The sequence below is a fragment of the Entelurus aequoreus genome, linkage group LG03 (genome assembly GCF_033978785.1).
Source record: "Entelurus aequoreus isolate RoL-2023_Sb linkage group LG03, RoL_Eaeq_v1.1, whole genome shotgun sequence".
NCBI classification, from domain to species: Eukaryota; Metazoa; Chordata; class Actinopteri; order Syngnathiformes; family Syngnathidae; genus Entelurus; species Entelurus aequoreus.
In genome coordinates, this window is record NC_084733.1 from 82347499 (window position 1) to 82362698 (window position 15200).

Genomic DNA, 15200 nt, shown 5'->3' on the forward strand with positions numbered 1-15200 from the left:
TAAAAAATACACAATGGAGTAAGAACAAACATTATGGGTAAACTACAACTACTTTCTTAATATTTAGTATTTATTTTAATTTTATCAAATTTAAATGTTTTATTTATTTTTAAAAAAATCATAATAAAGTAAGAACCAACATGGGGAAAATACAACTACTTTCTTAGTATTTAGTATTTATTTTTATTTTATCAAATTTAAATGTTTTATTTATTTAAAAAAAATCATAATAAAGTAAGAACATAGGTAAAATACAACTACTTTCTTAGTATTTATTTTTGTTTTATCACATTTAAATGTTTTATTTATTTTTAAAAAAAACATAATAGAGTAAGAACAAACATTATGGGTAAAATACAACAACTTTCTTAGTATTTATTTTTATTTTATCAAATTTAAATGTTTTATAAAATAATAGTTACATAACAGAGAAAGAACAAACCTTGTGGGTAAAATACAACTACTTTATTAGTATTTGTTTTAATTTGATCAAATTTAACTGTTTTTTTATTAATTAAAAAAAACGGATTACATAATGGAGTAACAATCTGTGAAATATATTGACATTCGAAATTTAACATGAAAAAAACAGCAAACGTTATACAACAAATGGGTTTTTTAATAGCAATGACAAAAATAGTCCACTGAAGTTAGATCAAAGGAGTGAAATAAACCGTAAATTCAATGAGGAGATGAATAGTGAATTATTGAAATATGTATAACTATTTGACAAATATTGAAAGAATGTTGGCGTCACCTTAGAGACCAGAGAAGAAATCATGTCTTTGAACGCCTCATCGATCAGGACATCGATTTTGGAGTGGTACTGTTGCTGCGGGGGAGGGGTGCCAAAGAGTACAACTTTTACTTTTATGGCTTTGACACACACACACACACACACACACACACACACACACACACACACACACACACACACACACACACACACACATACACACAGACACTTAAGCAGCTAATAGGTTCATTGTTCGTGTGAATGACATTCCGGGCTCTGGTGGAAGAAGCGAAGGAATCTGAAGGATAGGTTTTGTGCGCGCCGCACAATTAGCGCAGCCTTGTGAGGCTCCAGCTGCGAGGACCAAAGGCGCACACAAGATTCAATTAATCCGCCATTTCACGTCCGCTTTGGCCCTTCCGTGAAAAAAAACAACATATTCACGGCACCTTTTCCCCGGCGGGAGAACGGGGGCGGGGCTCGGCGCGTTGAATGGCGGCGGCCGGGGAGTTCGGGCCGCCACAATGGCCTTTCAGCGGCGGTCTAAAGAGCACCCAAATTAAAAAAATGTGAGCCACAAAGCGTGCGGATCGCTGACGAACTGCAGGTCCAAAGAGGTCAGCGCCGTGGTTTCCTTAACGCGTCTACAAAATGTCTCTTAAGACGGCGCCTCGACTCCTGACTTGGACGCTTGCAGTACCAAACGTGGCCACTGAGGCACCATGGCGCTTTGAGTTGCGCTCCATTTTTATCTGCAGAATAACAAGTACCGTATTTTTCGGACTATAAGTTGCATTTTTTTTTATAGTTTGGCCGGGGGTGCGACTTATACTCAGGGGCGACTTATGTGTGAAATTATTAACACATTACCGTAAAATATCAAATAATATTATTTAGCTCATTCACGTAAGGGACTAGAGCAGTGGTTCTTAACCTGGGTTCGATCGAACCCTAGGGGTTCGGCGGAGGTCAAGACACACCCGACTCTTCGTGTAAATACAAACTTCTCCCTATCGGCGTATTACGGATACGGCAACAGCTGACTGATTTGCAGGTGTGTAATTTGTTGTGAGTTTATGCACTGTGTTGGTTTTGTTCTTTGAACAAGGTGATGTTCATGCACGGTTCATTTTTTGCACCAGTAAAAAAAACATGGTAACACTTTAGTATGGGGAACATACTCACCATTAACCCTGTATGTAACACCCCTTGTTGTAAAATTACAACGTTAACTTTAACCATCCTAAAAAACAATGTGTTATATATATTTTTTTTTACCACATTTACATAGTCATTGGGTCCTATTGTTCAGTCTCACAAGGCTATTGGATCGTACATTTGTTTATAAGTCACGCCTTCTGGCCGTGTACTCACACAACCTCTCAAGGTATCCTTCGAACAACATCTATTTGTTTCATTGGACTAGATTAATCAGATCCAAGTAATTAAAATGTCTTTTATATATTTTTGGTTGTTATTACAATGTCTAGAGCATGTACATATGTGGTTATTGTGGAAAAGATGCATCAAATTTCATTTAGAGCTTGTTATATAATTGTTACAATTATAAAAAAGGGGGAAAAAGCGTTTTTTAAGAGTTTTATCTTGTTTCATATTTTTTATATTTGTAATAAATGACTTCATAAAAATATAACTAATGTATTATTATTATTAAAGGTATATACCGTTATGGGGCTAAGTAAGCAATCTACCCTGCAAATGAACCCTTAGTTGTTCAGGCAATGTGAGTACAAATACAGAAATTCTGCTCCCATCAAAGCCCAATGTTGCAATATTACAACATTTCTCTAAATACATACATAAACTTTTTTTTTTTAACTCTTCAATTTCTTCATCAAATGCCTCCTACAACAACATCTGAAAGGTCAAATTTTTTTTTTGTTGAGGTTTTTCTATAATTGGGTCTTACAGGGTTAATTAGTGGCTTATTAACATGCAAATTAGTAACATATTGGCTCTTAACTAGTCATTATTAAGTACTTCTTAATGCCTTATAGGGCATGGCCTTATTATAACCCTAACCCTGACCCTAACCCATACTTGCCAACCCTCCCGATTTTCCCGGGAGACTCCCGAATTTCAGTGCCCCTCCCGTAAATCTCCCGAGGCAACCATTCTCCCGAAATTCTCCCGATTTCCACCCAGACAACAATATTGGGGGCGTGTCTTAAAGGCACTGTCTTTAGCATCCTCTACAACCTGTCGTCACGTCCGCTGTTCCTCCAAACAAACAGCATGCTGGCCCAGTCACACAATACACACACTTAAGTGAATGCAATGCATACTTGATCAACAGCCATACAGGTCACACCGAGGGCAGCCGTATAAACAAGTTTAACACTGTTACAAATATGCGCCACACTGTGAACCCACACCAAACAAGAGTGACAAACACATTTCGGGAGAACATCCGCACCGTAACACAACATAAACACAACAGAACAAATACCCAGAACCCCTTGCAGCACTAACTCTTCCGGGACGCTACAATATACACCCCCCCACTCCCCCATCTCTTGAATTCGGAGGTCTTAAGGTTGGCAAGTATGCCCTGACCCTAACCAAATAACTCTAAATTAAGTCTTTATTACTTAGAATATGTTCCCCTATTGTCCAAAAAACTCTAAATTAAGTCTTTGTTACTTAGAATATGTTCCCCATACTAAAGTGTTACCAAAAACATAAAACTTTGTCTTGAATTTGAAAAAAACCCCATAATAAAGTAAGAACAAACATGGGTAAACTACAACTACTTTCTTAATATTTAGTATTTTTTCTAATTTTATCAAATTTAAATGTTTTATTTATTTAAAAAAAAAATCATAATAAAGTAAGAACAAACATGGGTAAAATACAACTACTTTCTTAGTATTTAGTATTTATTTAATCAAATTCAAATGTTTTACTTATTTAAAAAAATCATAATAAAGTAAGAACAAACATGGGTAAAATACAACTACTTAGTATTTATTTTTATTTTATCACATTTAAATGTTTTATTAATTTTTTAAAATACATAATACAGTAAGAACAAACATTATGGGTAAAATACAACAACCTTCTTAGTATTTATTTTTATTTTATCAAATTTAAATGTTTTATTTATTTAAAAAAAAATCATAATAAAGTAAGAACAAACATGGGTAAACTACAAATACTTAATATTTAGTATTTTTTTTTAAATTGTATCTAATTTAAATGTTTTATTTATTTAAAAAAAAATCATAATAAAGTAAGAACAAACATGGGTAAACTACAACTACTTAATATTTAGTATTTTTTTAATCTTATCAAATTTAAATGTTTTATTTATTTTTAAAAAATCATAATAAAGTAAGAACAAACATGGGTAAAATACAACTACTTTCTTAGTATTTATTTTTATTTGATCAAATTCAAATGTTTTATTTTAAAAAAAAAATCATAATAAAGTAAGAACAAACATGGGTAAACTACAACTACTTAATATTTAGTATTTTTTTAATCTTATCAAATTGAAATGTTTTATTTATTTTAAAAAAATCATAATAAAGTAAGAACAAACATGGGTAAAATACAACTACTTTCTTAGTATTTAGTATTTATTTCATCAAATTTAAATGTTTTATTTATTTAAAAAAAATAATAAAGTAAGAACAAACATGGGTAAAATACAACAACCTTCTTAGTATTTATTTTAATTTAATCAAATTTAAATGTTTTATTTATTTAAAAAAAATCATAATAAAGTAAGAACAAACATGGGTAAACTACAACTACTTAATATTTAGTATTTTTTTAAATTTTATCAAATTTAAATGTTTTATTTATTTAAAAAAATCTTAATAAAGTAAGAACAAACATGGGTAAAATACAACTACTTTCTTAGTATTTAGTATCTATTTCATCAAATTTAAATGTTTTATTTATTTTAAAAAAATCATAATAAAGTAAGAACAAACATGGGTAAAATACAACAACCTTCTTAGTATTCATTTTTATTTTATCAAATTTAAATGTTTTATTTATTTTAAAAAAATCATAATAAAGTAAGAACAAACATGGGTAAACTACAACTACTTAATATTTAGTATTTTTTTTAATCTCATCAAATTTAAATGTTTTATTTATTTAAAAAAAATCATAATAAAGTAAGAACAAACATGGGTAAAATACAACTACTTTCTTAGTATTTATTTAATCAAATTTAAATGTTTTATTTATTTAAAAAAAAATCATAATAAAGTAAGAACAAACATGGGTAAAATACAACAATCTTCTTAGTATTTATTTTTATTTTATCAAATTGAAATGTTTTATTTATTCAAAAAAAAAATCATAATAAAGTAAGAACAAACATGGGTAAACTACAACTACTTAATATTTACTATTTTTTTTAAATTTTATCAAATTTAAATGTTTTATTTATTTAAAAAAAATCATAATAACGTAAGAACAAACATGGGTAAAATACAACAACCTTCCTAGTATTTATTTTTATTTTATCAAATTTAAATGTTTTATTTATTTTTTAAAAATCATAATAAAGTAAGAACAAACATGGGTAAACTACAACTACTTAATATTTACTATTTTTTTTAAATTTTATCAAATTTAAATATTTTATTTATTTAAAAAAAATCATAATAAAGTAAGAACAAACATGGGTAAAATACAACTACTTTCTTAGTATTTAGTATCTATTTCATCAAATTTAAATGTTTTATTTATTAAAAAAAAATCATAATAAAGTAAGAACAAACATGGGTAAAATACAACTACTTAGTATTTATTTTTATTTTATCACATTTAAATGTTTTATTAATTTTAAAAAAACAACATAATACAGTAAGAACAAACACTATGGGTAAAATATTGAAATAATTAATAATATATATATAATAATAATTGAAATAATTAATAATATATAATAAATAATAATTTGAAAAAAAAAACATTTTATTTTTCACTAAAGAAGGGTTTGGTGAATGCGCATATGAAACTGGTGGGGTTCGGTACCTCCAACAAGGTTAAGAACCACTGGACTAGACGTATAAGATTTCATGGGATTTAGCGATTAGGAGTGACAGATTGTTTGGTAAACGTATAGCATGTTCTATATGTTATAGTTATTTGAATGACTCTTACCATAATATGTTACGTTAACATACCAGGCACCTTCTCAGTTGGTTATTTATGCCTCATATAACGTACACTTATTCAGCCTGTTGTTCACTATTCTTTATTTATTTTCAATTGCCTTTGAAATGTCTATTCTTGGTGTTGGCTTTTATCAAATACATTTCCCCCCAAAAAATGCGACTTATACTCCAGTGCGACTTATATATGTTTTTTTCCTTCTTTATTATGCATTTTCGGCCGGTGCGACTTATACTCCGCAGCGACTTATACTCCGAAAAATACGGTAGTCATTTGTTTTTGCCACTTTCTCTTTTATTTATTTTATTCCGTAGTTCTTGCTTTTACGCCTCTGCAATAAAATGATATCAATTTACATATCGCCATACACATATCCATAAAAAAATGCATTCGCTAAAACGTTCGTTTTTTTTAAAGTTGACATCAAACGCATAAAAGCCAGCGAGTATTTTTGAAAATAAATATTTGGAGCGTCAGACTTAAAACAATATGACAGGTTCATATCGCGTTATTGTCACCATAATCACCGACGTCCCACTGGGGTTGTGAGTTTTTCCTTGCCCTTATGTGGGCTCTGTACCGAGGATGTCGTTGTGGCTTGTGCAGCCCTTTGAGACACTTGGGATTTAGGGCTATATAAATAAACATTGATTGATTGATAATTATCATTTTCATCACGCTATGGAATCGATAGTTACCGTTAATTCCAGGCTATAAGCCGCTACTTTTTTCCCACGCTTTGCACCCTGCGGCATATAAAACCGTGCGGCTCATTTATGGAATTTTCCCCGCTGACCGCCATTATAAAAGTAGTTTTTTTTAAACACATGCAAAGACACTGAAAAAGGCGTGTTATTGTTTGTCCTAAGGTGACATCTTTTGGCTACAGGGTCCTTCTGTTGAGAGCTTTCAACCGGAAGTAGAAGTGCCGTGCCGTATTATAGCCGTCCATAGCATTTCTACTCGTATGGATTCTTCATTCATCACTCCAAGCAGCGTTTGTAAGTTTTACAATATAACTAAAACAATTCATACTTACTAAACCGTCCCATGTGTGATGTCTGTAGGAGTGTTTTCATGCATAATTGTACGTGCTATCATAATGTAATCGAGCTATTAGCATTAGCTAATATGCTTTTTTTCATACGCTTTATAAAACGGTACAGCTAATTTATGGATTTTTCTTCGCTGACGGCCATAATGCAAATAGGTTAAAAACAAAAACAAACAAATACACTAAAAAGCTGTGCTACTGGACGAGTTCGCTCACTGCAGGTGCTGCAATGTAGTTCCGTTGAGAGCTTTCAACTGGAAGTAGAAGTGCCGTTCAGTTTTCTAGCCGTCCATAGCGTTTCTACTTGTATGGATTCTTCATTCATCGCTCCAAGCAACGTTTGTAAGTTTTACAATATAACTAAAACAACTCTTACTTACTAAACCGTGCCATGTCTGATGTCTGTAGGGGTGTTTTCATGCATATTTGTACGTGCTATCATGATGTAATCGCGCTATTAGCATGAGCTAATATGCTAACTCGTTTATGAGTGTCTGTGTTGGTATCATTACCTTACAATGACATTCTTTTTGTACTGTTTCAGTTTAGTAAATTCACCAAAAAGTCACCTAAAGTTATCGAGTCTGTTTAGCTGATTGGAGAGCTAGCTTGCACAGCTTGTGGGTCCATGACGATGACTTCTGTTTTGTTTGATCAGCCGTTTTACTGCCGTGTTACAGACAACGTTTGAAAACAATTAAGGTATGTAAGTAAACATTTCTGTGTAAATAACTCATTCCACAACATATATACCTGCGGCTTATAGTCCTGTGCGGCTAATATATGGAATTTTTTATTTTTTAATATATTTAGTGGGTGTGGCTCTATCGTCTTATTTTCCCGCCTGGTTAATAACGCTTAAAAAAACAAAACAAGTTTCGGTACCCATCCCTTTTCCAGACACTCGAAAATACGAAGCCGAAAAACATTTTTTGGAGAACGAAGATAGTTTGACATAAATGATGAATGACGATTGAAATGACGGGTGTTGTTGGCAAGTGGGGGTTGATGTTTGCGGAGACGTTAAAAACAACTCACCCATTGTTTGTCTGTCTGCTGGTCGGTGACGTGCAGCACCACACAAGGACGTGGACATGAGGACACAGGAAGACACGTTAAAGATCACCTTCGTGTACAAAGACACTCTCAATAGTAGAATCAATACTTTTTTGATAACATTGGATGCCAGTTTTATGATGAACTACATTCCTCCATAGAATAGATAAACAGCTCTGATAAATGTCTATATTACTTCAAAGAAAACTGGTTTTGTTGAATAAAATTCTATTCAAACATTTAATAATAATAATAATAATAATAATAGTATAATATTGTATTTGTAAAAAGCACTTTACATTGAGTAAACAACCTCAAAGTGCTACAGTGTATTAAAAAAAATTAAATAAAAAGAAAGTACAAAATTAAAAAAAATAAAAACTAGAACAGCCAAATAGCTAAAACTAGTATGCATATATCTAAAAAAAGGCTTTTTTTTTTTTTTTTAAAAAGAAGGATTTTTAGGCATTTTTCAAAAGCATCCACAGTCTGTGGTGCCCTCAGGTGGTCAGGGAGAGCGTTCCACAGACTGGGAGTCTGTGAAAGTCAAATAAGGCAACAAGAGAAGTATCCAACACTTCTCTTCAGCGACGAATGCAACACCTCCGATTTTCTTCTTGAAGTACGACGACACTGCAGTTGTGTCGGTCACAGCGTCTTAAAGTGACACACACGCTAGTTTTGCAACCGTTCACTTCAGGGCCACTTAGCATGCTAACTGTTAGCATGCTAACATTCAAACTTTATTTTTTTTTTTGCCAATTTGAGAAACATACACCTTATAGAACTTGATAGTTGACACCTGCTAACTGTTAATGGGCTAACATTACCGTGCTAACCTTTTTAGCTAATTTTGCAACTGGTCACCTCAGAGCCATAAAAAGTGTTACTTGATGCTAGTTAACTGTTAGCATGCTGAATGCTAACTTTATAGCACTAACCTTTTACCTGAATTTGCAGTACACCTGAGAGTCATATTACATGGTACTTGACACATGTTAAATGAGCATTAGAATGCTAACCGTTTTAGCTAATTTTGCTAAAATGTTCACTTCAGGGTCCTATAACTTGGTAATTGACACATGCTAACTTTTAGAATGCTAAAGTTATCATCATAGCATGTTGACATTAGCGTTCAAACTCTCTTAGCCAATTTTACAGCTGTGAACCTCAGAGTCATATCACTTGGTCGTTGACAAACGTTAACTGTGAGCATGTTAAATGCTAACAATAGCATGCTAACTTCTTTGCCAAGTTCGTAGTCGTACATCTCAGAGTCTTATAGCTTTTTTTTGACATATGTTAACTGTTAACATTAGCATGCTAACTTTTTCAACTAATTTCGCAGCCGTACACCTCAGAGTCATATAACTTGGTACTTGACACATGCAAACTGTTAGCATGGCAACATTAGCTTGTTAGCATGCTAACTTTATTTTTTTTGCTAATTTGGCAGTGGTACACTTTAAGGTCATATAACTTGGTCGATGACAAACGTTAACTGTGAGCATGTTAAATGCTAACATTAGCATGCTAACTTCGTAGCCGTGCACCTCAGAGTCTTATAGCTTTGTTTTTGACATATGTTAACTGTTAACATTAGCATGCTAACTTTTTCAACTGATTTTGCAGCCGTACACCTCAGAGTCATACAACTTGGTACTTGACACATGCCAACTGTTAGCATGGCAACATTAGCTTGTTAGCATGCTAACTTTTTTTTTTTTTTTTTTTTACAGCCGTACACAGATTCATATAACTTGGTAGTTAACCCATGCTAATGTTAGCATGCTAACTTTTTCTAAAGTCAACCTGTACAGCAGATACAGATCATCAACATCAACAATATGATTTGTCTGAGTGGATGGACAGCTTTAAAAAAAAAAAAAAAAAAAAAAAAAAAAAAGATTTTTTTTTTTTAATGTTTTTGAATTAAGAATCGCGATACAATTGAAGACCCGATTTTTCCGACACCCCTACAAAACACTGACACGCTGCAGGACACTTCATTAGGTACACTATCTAATAGGGGTGCTAGAAAAAAAATATCCATTCACAACCGAATCACTCTTCTAATTCATTCCAATTCAGAATTCACCATTTTCTAGATTCGATTCTTACATTTTCAAAAGGTTTTGTTGTCATTTTCAAACCAAATATTACATTGCTTGAATCGGTTTGAATCGAGCATCGATTCTGAATCAAATCGTCACCCCAAGAATCGGAATCCAATTCAATGATTGTAAGATTCCCAAATCCTCATATTTAACGAGATGCAACACAATTATGATCGTTCACTCAATCAATATCCATCAGGAAATGAATTATTATCCACAATAATGGATTCACATCAACAAGGGCCAGTGTCCCTTACTCAGCATACTTACATACTCCAAAGAATCATTTGATTAAAGTACAGTGTTTTATTTTCCTATATGCCAACACAGTGTTACTGTTCAAACTGTGGCCAAAAATATGTAATATATTTGTTAAATAAAACCTCTGCCTTGTTTTTAATGAATACCTAGACCTACTACGCTACTGCGTTTTAATGTTGGCTCATTATGGCGGTACTTGGAGAGACAGGTGTTTTCTGAGGTGCTACTTGGTGAAGAAAGGTTGAGAACCACGGATTCTTTATTTCATGCAGGGGCGTCCAAAGTGTCCAAAGGGGGATATTTGCGGCCCGGAGCTAATTTTTTTTGAGGGAGGTATAGCTCGGTTGGTATAGTGGCCGTGCCAGCAACTTGAGGGTTCCAGGTTCGATCCCCGCTTCCGCCATCCTAGTCAAAGACACTTTACCCACCTGCTCCCCAGTGCCACCCACGCTGGTTTAAATGTAACTTAGATATTGGGTTTCACTATGTAAAAGTGCTTTGAGTCACTAGAGAAAAGCGCTATATAAAATATAATTCACTCCTTTTCATTCATAATTTACTTAAATGTTTTGTGGATTGTTTTGTTTTTCATGAATGAAATTAATAAAATAACTGAACTTCACATCAACGGGTCATCTAAAAACATTTTTAGCTTAACCTATTGTTACTATAACAATCTACAAGGTTAATGTAGGTTGCTTCTCTTTCTTCCCCTCCATTTTTCTGCATTCTTTCGTATCTCAAGTTATCATTACGTATTTGTATTGTTGCATTTGAACAATTGTATTGCTGATAATAAAGGTAAAGTGTTGGTATTGTTTATTATCAATAGCACTATTTCTATTGGTATTCATATTGCTCCATTTTTAGTGTAATAATGCTCATTGTCATTTCTGTATTATTTTTTATTTTCGCTAACTGCTTATTTGCTATTACTTTTACCATCATATTTTTACATGTCGTATTTGCTGATGTTGCTCTGTTGTTGTTGTTGTTGTTGTGTTTGCTGTTGTTGTTTTTGTCTCTCTGTCTAATCCCCCTCTTGTCCCCACAATTCCCCCCTCTGTCTTCCTTTTTTTCCTCTTTCTATCCCCTCCTGCTCCGGCCCGGCTGCACCAAATGATAATATAAATACATTTAATAAAGCCAAAATACAAATAAGGCAACAAGAGAAGTATCCTACACTTCTCTTTTGTAAAGTAAATCTGAACAGCCGATATGGGCATCTACATCTACTATATGATTTGCCTGAGAAGCTGGGCAGGACATAAAAATAAATAAATAAATAAATAAAAATAAAAACATTTTTTTGGAGAAAATATCGCATATTTTGTGTTTTTGCCATAAAAAAATGGGTTTTCTTGTACAAAAAGTGCATAAGACACAAAAATATGAAGAAATACACAAAGAAGAAGGTAAATATTCATAACATGACTGCAGATATGCTAAAAAATGACTTCTGTTGTCCACTGCATGACATAATATTTATGAGCAAACATGTATTGTGGTGTTGAATTTTGTTCAGTTATTCCTAATGGCGTACAGCGTGCTGGTGGCGCCTGGAGGGGGGGGGGAGGGGGGTGATGTGTTGTGATTGGCTGTCACTGGCGTCAAGGCCGCCGCCTCACGCTCGCCTGCCGGCCAATCAAGCGGCGGCGTGCTCGGAAGAAAGGCGAAGGCTTTTCGCGGCTGACGTTCCACTTTGACCCGTGGGCTTTTAGCGGCGCTCCTTCGGGGGGGGGAAAACTCGTCTTGACTTTCAAAACGGTCAAAGAATTAAGGAATTATTTCTCTTCACGTGTACGGTAAAAAAAATAAAATAAAATACAATCTGAGCACATGACAGTAATGTCAAAAAAATAAGAACTTTTTAAAGTTAGGTCAAAAAACAAACATTGCAACCTCCAAAGTGGGACAATTTGGAGTTTATCTGCCTCAAAAGTCAAACCAAAGTTGGAGTTATGACATCACTTCCTCACAGTTTATTCTGCATATTCAATATATACATATATAATAATTCAGAATTTAGTACTCAGTGAAAAAATTGTATTAGTTATTTAGTAGTTTTTTTTAATGCTGCTGCAACTCGTGATGGATAAATGAGGCCTCGGTGAGTATGTGGCACACTCACTAGCTGTATTGACACTGTACATGCATACTGTATCGCTGTTCCCTAATGGCGCCATCTGCTGGATTAAAAAAAAAGTCCCTACATCTAAAATCATAGTTAGAAACTATAATCGTCAAAGGTATATGAAACGCCATAAATAAACGTTCATTATTTGGCACTCTGAGATCAAAATTAGCCCACATTTTGGAGTTTTTCCTTTCCCTTCGTTCCATTCACTGCACATGGATAACGGCAACGAATGCAACTCCTCCGATTTTCTTCTTGAAGTACAAGGACACTGCAGTCGTGTCGGTCACATGGTCTTAAAGTGACACACACGCTAACATTTGAGCTAATTTTGCAACCGTTCACTTCAAGGTCATATCACTTGGTACTGGAGAAATGCTAACTGTTAGCATGCTAAGATTAACATTTAAACTTTTTTAGCCAATTTTACAAACATACTCCTTACATAACTTGGTAGTTGACACCTGCTAACTGTTAACCTGCTAAAATTAGCGTGCTAACCTTTTTAGCCACTTTTGCAACTGTTCACCTCAGAGCCATAAAACGCGTTACTTGACGCTAGTTAACTGTTAGCATGCTAAATGCTAACATTACAGCACTAACCTTTTAGCCGATTTTGCAATACACCTGAGAGTCATATTACGTGGTACTTGACGCACGTTAAATGAGCGTTAGAATGCTAACCATTTTAGCAAGTTTTGGTCCTATAACTTGTTACTTGACACATGCTAACTTTTAGAATGCTAAAGTTATCATAATAGCATGCTGGCAATAGCGTCCTAACTTTCTTAGCCAATTTTACAGCTGTGAACCTCAGAGTCATATCACTTGGACGTTGACAAATGTTAACTGTTAACATGTTAAATGCTAACAATAGCATGCTAACTTCTTTGCTAAGTTCGTAGTCGTACACCTCAGAGTCTTATAGCTTTTTTTGGTTGACATACGTTAACTGTTAACATTAGCATGCTAACTTGTTCAACTAATTTTGCAGCCGTACACCTCAGAGTCATACAACTTGGTACTTGACACATGCTAACTGTTAGCATGGCAACATTAGCTTGTTAGCATGCTAACTTTTTTTTACAGCCGTACACAGATTCATATAACTTGGTAGTTAACCCATGCTAATGTTAGCATGCTAACTTTTTTTTACAGCCGTACACAGATTCATATAACTTGGTACTTGACACATGCAAACTGTTAGCATGGCAACATTAGCTTGTTAGCATGCTAACTTTATTTTTTTTGCTAATTTGGCAGTGGTACACCTTAGGGTCATATAACTTGGTACTTGACACATGCCAACCGTTAGCGCGGCAACATTAGCTTGTTAGCATGCCAACAATTTTTGTGCTAATTTTACAGTTGTACACCTTAGGGTCATATGGTCACTTGGTGCTTGACAAATGCTAATTGTTAGCGTATACTGTTACTATTTTATCTAATTTTAACTAACTTGGTACTTGACATGTAAACTGTTAGCTTGCCAAAATTAGCATGTGAGCGATAACGTCGTGGTGTGTGCGCGTACCTCCTGTCCAGTGTCCAGCACACAGAGTGTGGAGCAGTGTCTCTTGGCGTCCATCAGCACGTTCAGCATGGTGCACACGCACAGCGCCACTCGGAAGTCCGTCGACTTGTTGGCTTTCTGCATTTTGGCGTCAAAAGCAGATTTTGTTCTGTGGGGCCAAAAAGAGGAAGACAAAAGGTTCGGTGGTGAAGTCATGAAGATATGAAGACATGAAGATATGAAATCATGAAGTTATGAAGATAGGAAATCATGAAGATAGGAAGTCATGAAGACATGAAGTCGTGAAGATATGAAGTTATGAAGATGAGAAGTCATGAAGATATGAAGTTATGAAGACATGAATTCATGAAGACATGAATTCATGAAGTCATGAAGATATGAAGTCATGAAGTTATGAAGTCATGAAGATATGAAGTCATGAAGTCATGAAGTAATGAAGTCATGAAGATATGAAGTCATGAAGATATCAAGTTATGAAGTCATGAAGATATGAAGTCATGAAGTAATGAAGTCATGAAGATATGAAGTCATGAAGATATCAAGTTATGAAGTCATGAAGATATCAAGTTATGAAGTTATAAAGGTATATGAAGTCATGAAGATATGAAGTCATGAAGATTTGAAGATATGAAGTCATGAAGATATCAAGTTATGAAGTCATGAAGATATCAAGTTATAGGTATATGAAGTCATGAAGATATGACGTTATGAAGATATGAAGTCATGAAGATATCAAGTTATAGGTATATGAAGTCATGAAGATATGACGTTATGAAGATATGAAGTCATGAAGATATGAAGTCATGAAGAATGAAGATATGAAGTTATGAAGTCATGAAGATATGAAGTCATGAATATTTGAAGATATGAAGTCATGAAGAATGAAGATATGAAGTTATGAAGTCATGAAGATATGAAGTCATGAAGATATGAAGTCATGAAGATATCAAGTTATGAAGTCATGAAGATATCAAGTTATGAAGGTATAAAGGTATATGAAGTCATGAAGATATGAAGTCATGAAGATTTGAAGATATGAAGTCATGAAGATATGAAGTTATGAAGTCATGAAGATATCAAGTTATAGGTATATGAAGTCATGAAGATATGAAGTTATGAAGATATGAAGTCATGAAGATATGAAG

At 33.8% G+C, this 15200-nt stretch overlaps 1 protein-coding gene across 5 annotated transcripts in view; it reads right to left on the minus strand.

The window, feature by feature from the left end:
• Positions 1-15200, minus strand: part of LOC133646968 (calcium-dependent secretion activator 2-like) — a 133510-nt gene that overhangs the window by 33656 nt on the left and 84654 nt on the right. For 3 of the 5 annotated variants that reach the window (XM_062042956.1, XM_062042954.1, XM_062042951.1), the window contains 3 exons: positions 14056-14203; positions 7989-8006; positions 758-832 (listed from right to left, as the gene is read on the minus strand). In XM_062042956.1, the coding sequence (XP_061898940.1) occupies positions 758-832; positions 7989-8006; positions 14056-14203 (241 nt within the window). The remainder of the gene's footprint in view (positions 1-757; positions 833-7988; positions 8007-14055; positions 14204-15200) is intronic. The other 2 variants (XM_062042955.1, XM_062042953.1) reach the window with 1 other exon arrangement.